The 19,501-nt window shown below is 42.1% G+C and overlaps 1 protein-coding gene across 4 annotated transcripts in view; it reads right to left on the reverse strand.

The window, feature by feature from the left end:
- The window catches only part of EDARADD (EDAR associated via death domain), a 91,694-nt gene that overhangs the window by 31,580 nt on the left and 40,613 nt on the right, over nucleotides 1–19,501 (reverse strand). For 3 of the 4 annotated variants that reach the window (XM_037007308.2, XM_037007307.2, XM_037007310.2), the window contains 2 exons: nucleotides 14,670–14,715; nucleotides 1,319–3,267 (listed from right to left, as the gene is read on the reverse strand). In XM_037007308.2, the coding sequence (XP_036863203.1) occupies nucleotides 2,885–3,267; nucleotides 14,670–14,715 (429 nt within the window). In that variant the 3' untranslated portion in view covers nucleotides 1,319–2,884. Of the gene's footprint in view, nucleotides 1–1,318; nucleotides 3,268–14,669; nucleotides 14,716–19,501 lie in introns of those variants that run through there. The other variant, XM_073241259.1, reaches the window with a different exon arrangement.

The raw sequence follows: 19,501 nt of genomic DNA on the forward strand, positions 1-19,501 counted from the left end.
GATAAAGGAGCACACTCAGCTCTGGCCATATCTGATGCACCTGAATTCTGTGTCTTACCATTTTTGATCACAGGGTCAGTAGTACAGTATGGAGAATACAGCCAAAGATTCTGTAATATCTTTCTACACTAATAGTAACCACACTAGAGGAGTAAGAATTTAATAATACAGGTAACTGTTGAACCACTGTGTTGTACATTTAAAACCAATATAAGATTGTATGTCAATGAAAATTCAACTAAAAAAAGAAGTCAGATGGGAGACTGAAATTTTTAGTCTGGAATTTTGGAAACATCCCATAGAAACACTGCCAACAGGGACCCATGGTCTCAAAGAGGCCCACAAAAAGCTTTCAAATCAGAAAAATCTGACATATGGAACCTTAAAATTTTTTTATTTGCAGTTGAGGCCCTGAGGGAAAATTAGAAAGCCACGTCCCTCAGCTGCTGTCCCAAGCCACCAGGAGCGGCCATGGCCTGCCATGGCTTTCGACAGAGCAGGGCCTCCCGGGAGCCAGCCCTTGGGTGACCCGGGAAGTCCCTGGGGAAGCAGCGGGCAGGCAGAGTGGTGGTAGTGGTGGGGTCACTTCCACCCCCTCTTCCCTCAGGTCTCCCCTTCTTCATTCTGCAACTTTGCCTTTTGTCAACTAGAGGTGGAGGGAATGTCTGGAAATAAGGGAAGTGATGTCCTCATCACTGGGAATGAGGGTGGGGGAAGGGTAGAAGTAACACTTGTTCTTCTCTGTCTGTCTAGGAAGGCACAGGCCTGGAGTGGGAGAAGGAAGCAGCCAGGGGTCCCCTCCATCTCCCTGCTTTTCCCTCTCCCACCCTCTACATGGTCACAGTCCCTGCAGGCTGGTGTTGAGCTAAGGTCACAAGTCTGCTGGGTGGAGCTCAGGGCTGCGGGGGAAAGGAGGGGAGGGAGTTCCCTAGCAGCACGGAGGGAAGGGACCTTCTGGTAGCACCTGACCAGCAGCAATTAGCAGGACATTTGTCAGGCTGGGACCCACTCCTTATATCCCAAGGAGCAGCAGGCTGTAAGGAATGATGACCAACTGACTGCTGGGGGTCTAATACCACGTAAACTAATCACGACCCTCTTGGTTCCATTTTCCTAACATGTCAATAGCAAGTGTCAAAAGGTCATCTGTATTTTCCCATAGTAAATTCTGGGCTCACATACAAGAACATAACATGTAACTTAATGAGAACATGGTACGTAAGATCAAACTCCTAGATGGTTAGAGCCCCCTTAAAAGCTCTGTAGAGTGCCTGGAATATGGCTGACAATAAAAACTAAACAACCACCTCAATGGACATCAGTTTACAAAAGAATCTATTTTTTAAAATCTTTACAGTTTATTACTGGTTGTTATTACTTTAAGTACATCTTTTATCTGAGAAACCTGACAAGGGAAGATGAGTTGGGACTGATTAACCCAGAATCAGAAGTTACGAGATAAGACTCCATAGGAGATTTTGCTAGTTTAGAGTTTACATTGGATAGTGAAACTGACTTTATACATTAGCAACCTAATACAAACCACTGTAACCATTATTGGAAAAAAATGGTGGTGGTTGAGGAAATAACTTTTTTTTGAGTTAATCCTAATCTTTCTTGTACTCTCATCAATGTTATTCATCAGTTTTGCTTATTTTATCAGGGACTTACACAGAATCTCCCCAATTTGAATGAAGTTCCTTGCTTTTCTAAACCCACAGCTAAAACCAAATAGCTTTTGTAAAATTAACAAGCAAACCAAGCTTCGCTCCTTCTCCCCCACAACCCCAAACATAGAAAATCTGATCTTAGAGCCTCTCAGAGCTCCTAAACTCCTCCTCCCCCAAACCATCAAATAGAACACTAGATATTCTTTGGACCTCATTTTTCATTTGGTTTAAAATCTTTTAAAACTTAGTTTTAACGTGTATCTTCCCTCCCAGAATCACCACTAAGGAATCCCCCCTCGGCTCTGCTGCTGTATAGTGCTAATGAGTCATTTTCAGCTGGGATGGTAGTTGGTAGAGGTGTTTACATTTCACCTGTGGCCCAGGTGACTTTTGTCTATTTCTTAACTGAGCTTCATCTCAGGAGTGAAACACTCAGCTTACATAAAAGATGCGAAAGTAAATATTAAACTGATTTTTAAAAACTCATGGGTAACAAAGGGGCATTTTGTGTACACTTGGCCAAACACATTTCCCGTGGTCCTTAGGACCCTGCTCAAAAGCTGTTTCACTGCCCTCCCAATAATCATCAGGTTTTTAATATTTCTTTCAAAAATACTTGAGCAAATGACATTTCAATAGTGCACATATTATAAAAATATTTGAATAAGAAAGACAACACATATGTTCAGAAGGGTATCACCACATAATACCGACAGCTTGTTAATCCACTAAGTACTTAAGGACAAAAAAATGAGCACACAGATCAATCGGGGGGCTTCTCCAGGTTGCTTCTTCTGTGCTGTGGGAGTGCCGTTGACCATCAACAACCCTGTGCATGACAATTCCTTGAGGCCATCAATAATCTTAGTCCCTATTTCAGTCTTCAGCAGTATTTAAGAGAAAGGATAATTTTATTTTCATCAAGACATGAATCCATTCTGATTGTAGGCTTTTGTCCTGGTCCCTCTATGAGTCTACAAAATATTTTTCCCAATTCCAGATGCAAATATTAAGTTAAAACAGATGTGCAATACTAGACACAGAAAAATCCACCACCAAAACAAATACCTCCAAAAAACCACCAGCTTTGGGAAAAACGAAAGTCCGCTCTTCCCCGTTCTTATCCTAAACTTTTAAAAGAGAACAGATTCACATTCCTCCTTCACCTGTGGTTGCTTCAAGGTCCTAGGAGGCCAATGGGAAGAAGCTGAGAGCTAGAAGTTCCTGGGGTGGTCTCCACGCCCCCGCTTGGGCCACTCCTCCTCCACCCACCTGCGCAGGACCTTCTCCACATCAGCCCGGTGGTATAGCCTGCAGAGCTCTATCAGCTGACCCACTGTCCTCTGGTTGTTCCGGAGCAAGAACTCCAAGGTGGGGCTCTGGGGCCTCTGCTCCAGAAAACACAGTTCATCATAGGGCATGCCCCACTTGCTTGCAAAATTCCTCCAGTTTTTTACTGTTGGGTGACATGGATCCAGCTTTATCTTGATCACATCTAGTAAGTCCTGATCATTGAGCAAGTCACTTATGGTGGGGGCCTGGAGCAAGCAGGAGGAGCAGGTACAGTTCTCCGTGCAGGACTGGTCCTTGCCTACATCTGCAGGAACAGACAATACGGTCCACACGTCAGCAAGAGCCCTAAGCTATGTGTTCATCTCTTTCACCCTCTCTTTTCCTCTGAATTGCCAAGAGATCAGTGTAAGAATAATACAGCATATCTTTTAGAGGAATATTTCAGGATACTCATTTCTATAAACTCACACAATAGTGTGTTCTTTATAGCTAAGGATGGGTTGCTTTGCTGCAAGCAGTAGTAAGTTTTCGTGGAGTCACTTTCCCTTCTTTTCTGAGACTCCCTGTGGCTTACAATGTGCATTTGTGACACTGCCGGCTCTGATGAACAGAGCTCTCTCTGAGGGATCACCAGTCCAGAGGGAGTCAGACTCTGCCGCCCCAGATAAACCAGCCCATACTTGCCTGCCCCTCCACTCATACCCCTTCCAAGTTATAAGTCAGCCCTGACAGCTTTTTAATGCCAAACACAGCATGTTAGGGTGTAAAGGATTGCACGGTTCTCTAAAAGGCCTTCAAACACACACATACCAAAAACTGGAATATCCACTCCACATGCATATTTGAAAATGAGTGATAACTGATAATGCCAGAAAATTTACTTTTTAAATTTATGGCCACCTTATCAACCCTTGCCTTTATCTGTGTTTTCTTCACCCATGGGGCTGCCTCTGAAGTGGAGCCAACACCCTAAGGTATGCACAGCGGGGATGAGCAGGAGGCTTCTGAGCTGAGCTTCACTAAGAAGTGTGACCCCAGCCCAGAGGGAGGGCGACCCTCACCAGGAGTCCTCTTCTGACTCATTTCAGTGCCAGGGAGCATGCAGTAGGAGGATGAAGTTAGTAGGTGAGAAGTGTTGGCAAGTTATTTATGATAAAGGGGTAAACAGTGTCTGCACAGCATAGCAACCGGAGTGACTTAAATTCTGCACCCTGCTGGCTCTCCCAAGCCCCCTGACTAGGGACATTAACAGCCAGATGCTGTGCTGGAGATCACCGGCTGGGAGAACTCTGGGAGGTAGGATGACCATGGACCCATGGACTTCCCAAGTTGGGAAAGTAAAGAACTTGGGGGAAAAAGGGACTTTAGTGATCATGAGGTTGAGAACCAGCAATTTAGAGGCAAGTACACATTAAAAGATAACGAGGACCATGAAAATTATGCTCATATTCTTTGACCTTTAATACAACTTCTGGGACTCTAGCCTAAGGAGATCACCTCAAATATGTATATAAATGAATATATTTATTAGTCTTACTTATATTACCCACTTTTTAAACCACTTAAATGTAAAAGGTGACTAGTGAAAAAAATTACTGTACTACTTGATGGAATATTACTTCAGTAATTATGAAGACTACGTAGCAACCGAGAAAATACCTGTGCTGTAGTGGTAAGTGAAAAATGCAAGATGTAAAGAATGTATGTACTCTATGATTAGAACTATGTAAAAACTTGATGATACTGTTACTAGGAAGGAAATGTAGAAGAATATTAATAATTATTGTTTTAATATGTTTTAATATGTTTCCCTTTACCAAACTTTCTCTAGTGGTGCAATATTTTCCCCATAACCAAATCAGTGTATTACATTAACAAATATATTGTTTAGCTTAGCACAATGGAGCATCCCTATTTGCCAAACTTCACTTGCACCTTTGAGACTACCCCTTCCTCCCTTCTCCAATAACTTTTTTTCCACAAATATCTCCTCTCCCCTCATCCCAGCCACCCATCTCTATTGATTTTCTTTAGTTTATCCGCAAATATGAACAAGAGCTCTTCTATCATAAAAAATAAGCTCAAACTACCTTTCTCTGGTGTCATAGCTTGCTGAAGCTGCTTCTCTTTTCATTTATTTACTGTTAAACTTCTAGAGGGAGAATTGAAATCCTGCTGCCTCAATATATCACCATATCTCTAACCTTCATTTCTTTGGGCTTCAAGTAACATCTGATATAGCCTAATTCCCGCCAAACCTTGTGAAGACTGGACCCAGTTCCCTGCACTCCACCTGTTGGCCAGAATCCAGCTCTGTCTGAACAGAAAAATGCAGGGCAGAGACATAGATCCCCACCTGACTTTGAGGATCATCTGGACCTCCCAAAGCTGCTAATATCCCCATCACACCAGTAACTCTGGGGAATGACAGCCTCTGGAACTGGGTCCAAGACACATTTGCCCCTTTGGACAATGGACATTGCACTGCAGGCTCCCTCCTCCCTGATGGTGCCTTCTGCCAAACCAGACCCATATCCCCAGGCCATCCCACTATGTCCCAGGCACATCCATTTCCTATCTGCCTGACAAGCTGACTCAAGCCTGTCTCATCACAGAGTCCTTGGGAGTGACAAGGGGGTGCTCTAGTTCCTCCCTTACCCCTTCCTCATTCTCTCCCTTTGGTCATCTCCACTTCCAACAACCTCTACAAGTCCATCCCACAAGAATGGAAGCCTCTTTCTCTTTGCATCTGCAGGACCCACTCAGCCCTTGGCATATAGTAAATGCTTACCCAGTGTTTCCTGAATGAGTGAGCAAATGCATGAGTGAATAAATGAATGATTAGTCCTGCCTGCATTCCTGGGTTCCAGACCTGACCACATCCTCATGATGTGCAGATGACATCTCCACTTGATGGACCTAAAACAGCACTAAAGCTTCTCCCCCTGTGCACCAAAAGCATCTGACCCTCTATTTATATTTGCAGTCAGCCCTCTGGCGTCCTTAGACTCTTTACTGCATCCAGTTACTCTGTTGGAGCTCCCATGCTATAATTCCTGCCTTATCTCCCATGACTTCCTTAAACAACCTGTGACCCAGACAAGCTAGACTATTCTGCTCCCTGAATAGACAACCTACCATTTTTTATTTTAAAAGCCTAAATTTTAAAAAACTAACATAGGCTCAGCATAGAAAATTTAGAAATTATGTACAATTATTGATTCTTGTATAAACTATTGAACATTTAAGGGTCTTCCCAAATTTTCATGACAAGGAGTAACAATTCAATGCAGACCCTTGGCCACATTTTAATCATCTCACCAGTAATGAGATTACTAGGCCAAAAGGTGCAGCATTCTAAAACTATCAATGCATGTGCCAAAACCTGCTTTCCAGAAATAAAGACTGCATGACTTTATACTCCAACCAGGATACAGTGATGGTGCTTCTCTCACTTCATCTTTGTCAGCACCAAGTATTAGTTTAAAAAAATCTTTTGTCAATTTCACAGGTGGAAAAAGTATACCTTCTAGTTTTCTACCTCCAAGCCTTTCCTGGTATTTTCTCTCTTCTTTCCCTCTCCTTCTTCCTGAACTTCCTCTATTGAACTTCCCTTCTGCTGCTGAACTTCATCCACACTCTAAAGCCCCCTCAGATGTACCCATTCCATGAGATCTTCCTGTCTCCTGCCTAGAGTGCAGGCTCACTCAGTCTCATCCCAGTGTTCGCATTTCCTGACTCTGCCTTGTAGGGAAATATGCTGCACGGCTTTCTTGTTCCACGTGAGTCCTTAAATGCCCTGAGAAGGGAGATCTGTATCCCTCTGCAGCGTGTTCCACCACTTATTAAAATGTTGAATTACATTTCTATGTATACAGGGAGGGTTCTTCAGCTACATTCATAATGATGTATAAAGATGTGAAGCCTTAGCAGCATGATGGGACATAAGTTTATTTAGAAAAATAACTTTCTAGATAGTTTCTCACTAAAAGAGGAGCATAAGGGAACTTCTGCAATTTCCTTTGCTCTTTGTAAATGTAGGGTCAAATGGACAATATTCTGTCAGATGGAAAAGAAAGCAGGTGACTAATGAGTATGTACAATTTGGTTTTATAAAAACAATACAGTCATTCATATCCATGAAAGGCTTATATTATATACACTTTCAAAGGCATAGAAAAAAACTCTAGAAGTACGTATAATGCGAATGTTAACAATGGATATTTCCTAATTTTATATAATTACTGTGTTTATTGGATACTTTAAAATATTTTTTCAATGTTGCAGAAAAATAAAGTAGGATTTAAATCTCTTAAATCCAGAATTACACATACTGGTGTCTGCACGTGCTCTCCGGTTAATACCCTTGTAAGATCCCATGTAGGCAATGTTTTCTCCTTTAGTGTCAAGAATAAAATCGTCAGGAAGGTTTCTGTGAAGCTCCTTTAAGCATTCTAGTGTAGGAGAACCTTATTTCTTTGAACAATTACATCGACTATCTATCAGTTCATATTTATCACATTTTCCTTTTGTATTTTCAATGACACAATGACAAACCATATACATGAACCTCCAACACTTAGCAAACTTAAAGCTGCCTTTTAGAATCATGAATTATAATTAGCTCTCTGGGGGACTTAGGCAGAGAAACATTTTTTCTCCCTTATTAAATACATTTTGTCTCACCCTGTTATCAATACCTATCATGCAGTAGTACACAAAAAGCACATTCTGGGAGATGCCTTGGGGAAGAAACAATCATGGGGAGAGAGGGACATAGGACTAAAGAAGTTTCCATTAGAAATGGGGTAAAATGGGATTATTCTTGGATGTCTCTCAAATGACAAGAACAGGGTTGCTGCACAGCCAAAGCTCAAAAATTACTTGCTATATGAGTGAATGAAGGCAAGAGGAAGTTGCTGGTATCTTCTGGCAGTAAACAGATATTGGTGGAAAACAGTACAAAATTGATTTTAAAATACAAAAAGATGGACTGATTCTAGATTTGGGGAGGAAACAAGAGCACTATTGAAACAAAAGTTCACTGTATATAAAAATTCACTTAGAGTGTCTCATAACTAAGGTCCTCGCCTAGCCATGTTTTGACACTCATGTATTTTCCTCTGATGCACGGCAAGAATGGAACACACCATTAATTTATGATGACTTCTTACTGCAGAGGCCAAAATCCTGGAAATACTTGCTGTCTGTAAGTCCAGTCTGATACTGGCTTAAAACAAAGAAAGAATTTAGCAGAGGAGGAAGGGCCAAATATCTCAGTGCTTTGTTAGCATCACCGTTAACTGTTCTTTATAGAGTCCTAATGTTTTACCATCCCCGCACTGCGTACTTCCCATGGCTAACCCTGAATCCCCCCAATCTGTCTCAGATGGGCTCCAATTCCCAGTGATCTAACTTCCTAGAGCTTGACTTTTCAAGGCACTGACACCTATGGGCTTCAGATTCCTCATCTCTAAAGTGGAGAAGATAATCATTCCTATATCTCATGAATTAACTGAAGTAAATGATGCAAAAGCATTTTTGTCCAGTCTCATGGAAATGTTATTTAAAGATACTAATTTTATATTTATTTTGTGAAGGAGACTGGGAAGACAAGAGTCCCATGTAGTCTGGCTTCTGCCAGCTCACCTTCTCTACTGCTCTTCACTGCCCACACTTAACATGAAGTTCAGCCTGGCTTCAGGACCCTTGCACCAGCTAGTTCTTTCCCCTAGAGTTCTCCTTCCTTGGATATCCACATTGCTGGCTCCTTTGCATTACTTAGGTCTCCATGCACTTTCTTACCTAAAGCAGCACCCTCCCCATGTCAGGCAAAATCAAATCCCTTTACCCTTGTTGATTTTCCTCCAAGCACCCACAGCCTTGGCTAATGTGCAATCAGGATTCAAAACCATTGCCTTAATGATATCTACAGAGAAAGTTCTAAGTCAGAAGGGCCTGCAAAAATTAGATTTCAGAATTACAGCTCCTTCTCTTTGAGAAATACCACGTCTGTTTGGTAATTAAGAGTCTGAATAGATAATCTGCAAGTAAGAAGGATGCAATTACTTACTTGGTTGTATTTATTGTCTGTCATCCCAACTAGTATATAAACTCAAAGAGGAAAGGGACTTTGAAGTCTGATTCCACTTCATTCCAGGTACACAGGAGGCACTCAATATTTGTTGAGCAAATTAAATGAATGAAGAGTATGACTTTTGTTAGAGAACTAGTTGAACTAGAAACCTCTGGGCAGCCTATGGAGAGTTCTAGAAATTCTCAAACTTTTTTAGTGTTAAGTAAATACACAAGGCAGAAGACAGATTACTGGTTGCTATGGAGAAGGAGTATATGGTATACCCTAGAGATTAACAACGAGTGCTTCAGAGCATGCCAACTGACTGTCAATACCAGCTAACACCATGCAGGTGTGCAACTTGGACCGGTTACCGAGCTTGCTGAGGCCATGTCCTCACTCTCTAAACAGGGATCACAATATCTATTTCACAAAGCTGTTGAGAGGATTATATGAGATCATCCGTTAAAGCCTCATCCCAGCGCATGGTGAGCATGCAACAAAGAATTAGTAGCTGTGGGTGGGGAATCAAAACCAACAGCCTTTTTTAAAGCAGCAGTTCTCAACCTTGGCTGCAGGATGGAATCCCCCTGCCCCCCAGGAGATTTACAAAATCCTGATGTCTGGTCCCAGCACCAAGAGTCTCACTTAATTGGCCTGAGGTGCAGGCAGGACATGGCCATAAAGCCCCCCTGGGAATTCTAATGTGCAGCTGAAATTGAAAAACACAGCCTTAAAGACATCCAGTCTTTAAGAGTAAGGTCTTAGTCAGAAGGGCCTGCCAAAATTAGATTTTGGAATCTGCAGTTGGAGCTCCTTCTCTTTGAGAAATACCATGTCTGTCTGGTGATTAAGAGTCTGCGGACAGATCATCTTTGCCCACACTCACAAGCAGATGAATGAGTGTTTTCTGCCCCTCTCCTACTTGTCATCCTCTCTCTTACACATGTTACATGATACCGTAAAGAGAGTTCAGGAATCCAGCATGTTCATTGGCAAGCTATGTCTATGTCATTGAAAACAATGGAAAGAAACAGCTCGTGTCCAATGGTGCAGAGTAATTCTTAAGTTTGGGCTGGCAGGTTATAAAACACCAGTCAACTAACAGTTAATTGAGAACTGGAACAAGATTCAGAATTCACAAAGGTCGTGATTAGTTGAGCCTAGGAAACAGTTCCAGTCAGGATGTTGGCAGCAGATCACAGATTGACTTAATGTGTCTCCCTGCAGGGTAGATGCTGTTTCATCTTGTACACTCTGGTTTTTCGAGAGCTGTTATCACACGGGTGTTTCCCTCCAATGCACTCAGGACCACTGCTAGCTCTCAGATCATTTAACATAATGTTCCCCAGGATAACTATGCCTTGAGTTAGTTCAAACAATTAAATAGTAAACATTTTATGCTGGCAACTTTGCAAACAGCAAAATATTGTGGTTCTGAAATAGAATAACATCTCTGGTGTCTAGAAATGATCAGATTTGGAGCCCACAAAATACCAACAAGTGTAAAAACAGAATCAAGTACTTCTACAGTAGGTTTATTAAGGGTGCAAATTCATGCTTTTTTTCGTGTGTGTGGTTTCCAGTGTGGTTGGAAATAAGTATTTTTAAAATGCCAGGTTATGGCTTTGATAAACCACTGGAGTGCGCACACCACATGATTCCTCAGAGGGAGGAAGTTACATGCTATGAGCTGGAAAATGATGAATTATCTTTATCCACTAAGGAACTAGCCCAACGGCTTTTGGTGGGCGTTTGAGCCCTTAACCAAAGGGAAAACAATAGATTTCATTTTCTCTCTCTAAAACATCTTTTTAAGGATACATCCAATTGGCGGCAGCACTGGGGAGTCTGACAAATTAGATGCTTACAGGCCAGTAAATCATGCAGGGACAGTTTTGTCATCAAACAAAACTGGAGAGTAAAAGGCATTCAAAAGAAGGAAACTCTTACATAAGGACCCAGGTTAAAATTTTGTATAGAATTTTACATGAATTTGAATTATGAAATTATGTGACATAAACGTATTACCAAAGTGTCACTTCACAGACCTACTTTGAAAAGAAAATCCTGTTTTACATTCATTTCTATAGGGAAATTAGTTCTAGATTAGGCAAGTGCTGAACTATCCAAGGTCGTCAGAAAGTCATCCTTGAATAACTGGTACCTGTTGTGAACAGGTGCAGAAGGTGTCATGGTCCCTGTGAAATCTACTGCCTCTAGAAAGGGGTACAAGAAGGGGGTTTTAATTTTTCCAATTTGGGGGATTTTTAAAAAAACTCACTGAGCATTATTCCTTCAATGCCTAATGTTTTCATTTTGAAAATTTGTATGAGAACACTGTAAAACTTTAATGTCTTCTTTCACAGGGCAAACTGAACTCATCTGCTGCTGTTTTAATCTAGGGCATCACTATGAATCTTTTTTTTTCATGCTCTGGGGTTGGGGGGAGTCTCCTATATTCAAGGTTCCACAAAGGGGACTTCACTTTTCTAGTAGTAGCTGATTTTGAACTGTAACTTTTTCTCTCCTTGATTACAGACTGTCAGTTGTCATTTCTCACTCCTGTTTAAGTGTAGTGCACCCCCTTCCTCCCTCCCCATATTGCTTCTTTTAGCCAGTGTGGATAAAACGAAGGTTCCTTTGGCTAGGATTCTCACCTGGCCCTAGTTGGCTAGCTCACTACACCTGTATGGGCAGTACATTGTTACTGACTATATAAAGAGCCCTGCCCAGTGCTCTGGGGGACACGTTGGCATGGCTGCAAGGCTGCAGGAGAGCAGAGCAGAGGCTGGAGTGGTGGCAGTGCCAAGGACAGAGGCCCAGAGAACGGCTGTGCAGGCAGAGGGGCCCTGAGGATGGCTGTGCAGGCAGAGGGGCCCAGAGGCAGAGACGGGCTTGCTGCATGCAGACTCACTCTGAGTGAATGGGATTTTAGTGACGGACCTGCTACCATGGAAATGAAGTTGGGTATAACCCCTTCACCTCAAGAATGTTTTACTGTCATTTTCTTTGGTCACACTGAATCCATAGTGAACTTGCCCGGGGTTGAAGCCCATTGGCAAGATAGCCAACCATCAACTAGGTCATGGATAACTAAGGTTTTCAAATTACAAGAACTAAATAAAAGCCAGGCTCTGAGTTAAGGCCCGAGGCTTTTCTGATGGAGGGAAAGTAGCAAGCTTTTGTGAAAGGCATTTCAGTGGGCTCAAAGAAGGACTCTGAGGCAGTAGAAGTGAACTTTGGCTTTGATCCAGCTAAAGACAATCTAAGCAGCTGAAGGTCTGACCTTCACCCTGCTGTGTGACACTCAAGCATTCTGTGTGTACTGTAGGTATGTCGGACCTGCGGGGAGGCAGCCTGTGTGCAGGATGGGAGCGAGCCCAGGGCTTGAATCCCACTTAGGACCTGCGGGCCCGAACACCGACCACAGAACCCAGCACTGCCTCTGTGGCATGCACCTGGTGAAGAAAATATGTCCGAGTTGTCCGGAGCACTCTTCCCTAACTAAACATGTTTGCAAACTGCTTAGCAGACGGCCTGGTACACAGCAAGTGCTAAATTAGTGTCTGTAACAATGAAAGTGAACTGTTTAAGTTGCTAACTCTCAAAGATGAAATATATGGATCTGCTTTTGCCAGTTCACCAAAGGGTAAGCCATCAAGTCAATGTTTTTTCATACCCTTTTTATGAAAAACACCCTGAACCCATCCAAACAAACACCACAACACTCCTGTAGGCAAAGTACCGCAATAGGTGTTATAGGTGTTGCCCTCAACAGCCCAGTTTCTTCTCTCAATGATATTACCTGCCATCATTATGAGTTTATTCTCTTTGAAAGTCTTCCTTTTCATTTTGACACACTTAAAATTTTTTAGAAGCAATCTAAATTTGATTAATCTATTAATGAGGACCTCATAATTCATAAGGACCTTATAAGAGGCCTTGAAGGGTTTATAGATATTCTTAAACAACTTACTTTATCCATTTTCATTTTAGCTGACATTTCACATTAGTGTGTGTGTGTTGGTGGGGGGGAGTGTTAGTCTTTAAAAAGTTTCAATACAGAACTTTTTTTTAATTAGAAAAAGAATATGTGCTTTCACAGAAAGTCTGAAAATTTGGATGAGCATATGGAAAAAAGAAACTATGTTCTTACTGCCCAGGCCAATCACAGTTAGCCTTCCAGGGGTTTCTTTGGTTACTCCACCATGCATTGGATGTATTTGCCTGCATCTGACTATTTGTTATAGGAACATTTATATATACAGACTGAAGTTTTGGGTGGGGGAGTTTTCTGACACCTGCTCACACTAGACATTTTTAAAATACAGGATAGTGGAAAGAAAAAATTGCCTTTGTAGGCAAGGATGTTTTCCCCTCCTCCCAGGGAGGGGCTTCTAATCTGAGCCTGTGTCCACTGCAGCATTTGTACAAGAAGGATAATTATTAGCCAGCAGTCCTAGCCTCTGGGTGTGGTCCAAGGAAGGTAAGCTCCAGTGGGGTGTCCAAATGTGACCTGGGATGTCTGGCCTGTCCCTGAAACCTGGTGGGAAGGCTCCAATGGAAGTTCATTTGACTCAATTCCTTCCTCGGTTTCCTTAATCAGAGTGGCAGGTAGTGACTGAATGGGGACCAGTCTTGCAACTTCTGTCCCCCAGAATTCTACTTCTGCCACATGGTCTCCTTAGAGAGCCTGGCACACAGTGGGTCTTTAATAAATAAAAAATCTGTTGAATGAAAAAAAGGTCACCTAGAATCTGACCTCCCAGAGATAACTGTTGCTAATTTCACATTTCTAAGGAAACAAAAAAGTTGACTATGCACTGCATGTTCTGACTGCAGCATGGTTACTCAGGGGCAGTCTGGGATTGATAATAGATTATCCCAAGGTTTTTAGGGTCCCCACTCCACCCCCCAGAAAAAGAAAAAAAAAACCCTGATAACCCAGGTCATTCAATATGTGTTTTAAAATGTTGGTGAGGTTTTCATTTTTTTAAATTATTATTTTGGTAGCTAATTTTAATGCTCACTCCCTGTTTTCCCCATTATTAATTGAAAGGAAATCTAAACGTTGCCAGAGTTTCTGTCTTATAATATTAAAAGAGGTGGGGAGTGGGGAAAAACTTCCATATTTCTTTGACTAAACACACTAAAAGCAGAAAAGGAAACAGCACATAGCCTAATGTCGGGTGCCCCACTGACTGCTGGAGCACCCGAGCAGAGAGGAAATGCAGGCCACGAGGCCAAGTTGGCCCTCCCCACTTAGACTTGCTTTGCCTGAGACCCACACTCTCTTCTGGCAAAGTTCTCCACCAAGGCCACAGCTCAGGAACTGGGAGGAAGGCGGAGTCTCTGCTCGATGCTGACGGTGGCCCAATCCTAACTTGTTCCCATGAGAACCCCACTGAACCCCTCACAAGATCATAGGTTAACACAGAGAAAATATTCTGAAGGCTTTTGTAAACACTTCTAAGATTTCCTGTTGCTCACCAAAGCATGTGGTTGGGACATTTCTCTGCTCTGCAATACAGATTTTACAGGTTAATGATAAACATATTCTCAAAATTTATCTTTAGTTCAGCAATGCTATTACTGAAGCCCAGATATCTTTAGAGTCAATCATTTACCTGAAAGGGGATCTCCAGTACTATCAGGAAAGCCATTTTCTTCTCCCTAAAAACCAAAGAGCAACTTTCATTAAAATCACATGCATATGTGAGTGGAGATAATATCAACTTCCCAATTTAGTTCAATTGCCACCAAAAACTTGGGGTGGGGGGAAGTGTCTCTTAAGAACAGTATTTTAAGGGAGAGTGAGCTGTGTGTCTCCTTCTAGAATATAAGCTCCTGGGGGACAGAGGCTTGTGTCTATTTGTATCCTATTAGATCCTCAGGGCCCAGAACAGTGCCTGGCACACAGGAGACCCCCGACTAACGTTTGTTAAATGAACCACTGTCCCTATTTTTTAAAACAAGTATCAATGCATGCAAAAATGTACCATTGTGTCAAAGGACACCATCAGTAGAACAAAAAGACATCCTACAGTATGGGAGAATATATTCATAAATGACATATCTGATAAGAGGTTGACATCCAAAATATATGAAGAGTTCATGCACTTCAACAAACAAAAACAAATGACCCAATTAAAAAATGGGCAGAGGATCATATCATAGATAAATTTTCACAAATGCCTAGGGTGCCTAAATGGTTTTCTTGGCTTCACTGGAGATGGATGGTAATTATAGATTTGCTTTGTTTATGTCACCGTATTCCTATTATGTTAATATGTGTGTGCAAATTAGTTAGTAGTTTAAAACCTATACATACTTAAGGTACTATACAAGAAGATATGTCAAAGAAATAATCAATCCTCCCATGTTTCCTTCATATGCTACATCTATAGCTTTTCTTCTTCCTTCCTAATTACAACCCTTAAATAGAATTCGTGCCTCATATCGAATTTACCGAGTACCATAATTCCTCCAGGTGGTAAAGATACCTCGAGACAAGTGCTGGGCATAGAAGCCACAGGGCATAAATCTGCAAAGAAGTAAAAAGCTAACCTTTGCAAACAATATGGCTTCTCTCTCACTTACCAACTTTACATTTCCCTGTATGGCCCCGGAAGATGACTGGTTAGCCAGAGACGGGTAAGATTCCTCAAGGGAGGAACAACCTAAGACAGGCACAGTCGCAGGGGGGCCATCAGGTGAGAATTTGGGGATCAACAGAGGTGAGGCTCAGAACCTCACCCCCCCTGCTTTGAGAGAAATCTTCTGCATCCGTGGATGTCTTGCTGCCCTTGTCTAGCCTGGATTAATACTTAGTCCATAGGCACACACCTGATCATCTGATCATCTACATTTGCCTTCTTACAGCACTAAACTATGTTTTCTACCTTTATCTTGCATCTACCTACCACTTCAGCATTTTATTAAAAATAAAAATAATAATAATAATAGGAGAAATGTGGGATCAACATATAAATCAAGTACAAAAATCAAACGAATATTCATATTTGACCTGATTGTTTATAGGTCATAATGCATGATCAAAACCGAAAGTTTCTGTGATGAATGCCCTTGTACTGTTCACCATGTAAGAATTTATTCACTATGTAAGAATTCATTCACCATGTAAGAACTTGTTTGTTATGCTTCAGAAGATTGGAGACTGACGAGAATTAGGCTTGAGATGGATTAATGATTGTACATTGAGCGTTGACCCCCCTATACTGAATTTTATTGTTGTTAACAACCATTTGATCAATAAATATGAGAGATGCCCTCTCAAAAAAAAAAAACAAAAAAAAAAAAAATGGGCAGAGGATCTGAACAGATACTTCTCCAAAGAAGAAATTCAGATGGCCAACAGGCACATGAAAAGATGCTCCACATCACTAATCATCAGAGAAATGCAAATTAAAACCACAATGAGATATCATCACCTCACATCAGTAAGGATGGCCACCATCCAAAAGACAAACAACAACAAATGTTGGCGAGGTTGTGGAGAAAGGGGAACCCTCCTACACTGCTGGTGGGAATGTAAATTAGTTCCACCATTGTGGAAAGCACTATGGCGGTTCCTCAAAAAGCTCAAAATAGAAATACCATTTGACCCAGGAATTCCACTACTAAGAATTTACCCTAAGAATGCAGCAGCCCAGTTTGAAAAAAACATATGCACCCCTATGTTTATCACAGCACTATTTACAATAGCCAAGAAATGGAAGCAACCTAAATGTCCATCAGTAGATGAGTGGATAAAGATATGGTACATATATGCAATGGAATATTATTCAGCCATAAGAAGAAAATAAATCCTACCATTTGCAACAACATGGATGGAGCTAGAGGGTATTATGCTCAGTGAAATAAGCAGGCAGAGAAAGACAAGTATCGAATGACTTCACTCATCTGTGGAGTATAAGAACAAAGAAAAAAGTGAAGGAACAAAACAGCAGCACACTCACAGAATGCAAAAATGGACTAGCAGTTACCAACGGGAAAGGGACTGGGGAGGTTGGGCGGGAAGGGAGGGATAAGGGAGGAAAAGGGGCATTACGATTAGCACACATAATGTAGGGGGTGGCACGGGGAAGGCAGTATAACACAGAGAAGACAAGTAGTGATTCTATAGCATCTTACTGTGCTGATGGACAGTGACTGTAATGGGGTATGTGGTGGGGACTTGGTAATGGGGGGAGTCTAGTAACCATAATGTTGCTCATATAAGTGTACATTAATTATACCAAAAAAAATGTACCATGTTTTACTTTTACTTCACAATATGGATTGATTTCCTTAGTTTATTCCCTACTTTTTGTTGGACATAGTACTTATTTTATTCTCTACTTATTGTTAATCTAGGTCAAAATTCTTTCCCTCACTTATTACATTTTAAGGAGGTACTACGAAATGACAAAGAGAAACTGTGAAAAAAAGTGTCCAAATCTCTTGATAATGGTGTTTCTGCCCATCTTATTGGGGTTCTATTTCAACAAGCAAGGTGAGTAGCCTACAGGATATGCTTTATGGAGGGATTCATGCTGGTCTTGGAGGGTGTGTGTGTGTGGGTGTGTATGTTTTCAATGAAGTCAGCAGAGGAACCAGCCCCATTTATGTTTTTTTAACTCCATCTTTGTACAACTAAAATCTCTCCCAGCAGCTGCTACTCCCTCCATCCACAATATTAAAGAAGCACTGGAGTTGGGCCCCAAAGCCCGGGTTTTAGGCCAACTGCCCTGCTAACCTCAGTGCTGGTCTGATTCCCCATTTGTAGATCATGGTGACTGGCCGGTCAGCTTAACTCCAAGAAGTTCTACACCTTCAGGTCTCTGGGAACTTCACCGTCAGAGATGGGTTAACTCTTGCTGATAAACATTTTAAATAGTCTTTTTTTCTTAATCTTTAAAAAGACTTTCTCCCCACTCCCAGCTCATAATTTCTCACGTCTCGGCAGTGTATATCTGTGGGCCTAACGATTGACCTAATGTTTTTCCACACCAGAAGCAGCCCTCTGTCTTACCAGCGAGGTTTCCCTGACACCTAGCTAACCTGAGCCACTCTCCTGCCGGAGTCCGGCTCCCCACCACTGCCCTAACTGGAACAAAAGACAGCTGCTCTGCGTATGTATCTATGGCTTGTAAGAGTTCCAGGAAGTCTTGGAAAGAACACACTTCTCTCTCTGTGCAATGTTTTATTTTGACAAGTCTAAACCCCGAAGCTCCGCACATTAGGGCCGCTGTTTGCTGCTCGCCAGGTCATGTGCAGGCCTGCCTTTTCGCATCTGCACCACTGGGGCAGGATCCGGCAGGCACACTCTGTAAGCACAGAGCCATGGTTCTGCTTGTGGAATTGGAAACTTGCACAGAGGCAACAAAACCAGGACCTTCAGGTAGTGTTAAGAAACATAAATGTTAAAACTGGACAGATCTTGTGCTGTAACTGAGGCCCATGCTCAAACATGAATTGTCCTTTACTAACTACTATGTGACATGGTATATTTGACTGGATTTCTCATAATCTGGAGAAAATTTTATCAAAGTCAGCACCTGGCCAGAATCATACCCATGATGCAGATAAGGGATGTGACTCAGAATTACTTGTGAAAGTTGATGAACACAGTTCAGGTTAATATCCATGATCTTTGTTCTTGCTCTGATTATTATATGCATTTTTAAGGTTAGTTTCTAAGAGTGAAATCAGAACAGGCTTATTTCTGTTTTTTATGGTCTTACTGAAACCACACTCATGACTTTCTTCAACATGTCTTTCCTGAGGAGCTAATGTGCACAAGCTCCCATGCGAGAGCCTGTATACAAAGAAAGAGACATGAACCCTTGACCTCAAGGCCTGCCCTAAGGTACACTGGGGAAACAGAGTCGCACTTGAGTTACTAAAATATGAGGGAGAAGATGGTAAGTTCCCCCAGGGAGGTATACATAAAGTCAGAGAGGAGAGGTTTCTTCTGATAGAAAAACCAGAGGAGGGTTCTTTGACTCAGAGCCACTGAGATAAATCTGGCAGAGGATTTGACCCATGGAAACTTGGGAGCAAAGGGCATTTAGCCAGAGGCCCACATGGGCTGGCAAGGAAGTGGAAAAGCATGGGGCCCCTTAGGGCATTTTTCCCTAAGCAAAAGCAATTAGAGGGCAAAGAGAGGCAAATGAGATGGGAAAAAATGGACTGAGGCTCAGTTGAGGCCTGAAAGCCTGTCTATGGAGCTGGACTTCATCATGAACAATAGGAGATACTACGAGGCTCTTGCTGAAGGCAGGGCATCCTCAGAGCAGTCCAGCATCAGAGCAGGAAACATCCACGAGGCTGTGGAGGGCAGGGAGAGCATGGAGGACTCACAGGCAAGGATGGGTGAGACCCCAGCCCACTCCCCAGCAGAGGAAGGGATAAAGCAAGATGCCTGCAGAGGTACAGCCAAGAGGGGGAATGAAAG

The sequence above is a fragment of the Manis javanica genome, chromosome 7 (genome assembly GCF_040802235.1).
Source record: "Manis javanica isolate MJ-LG chromosome 7, MJ_LKY, whole genome shotgun sequence".
NCBI lineage: Eukaryota > Metazoa > Chordata > Mammalia > Pholidota > Manidae > Manis > Manis javanica.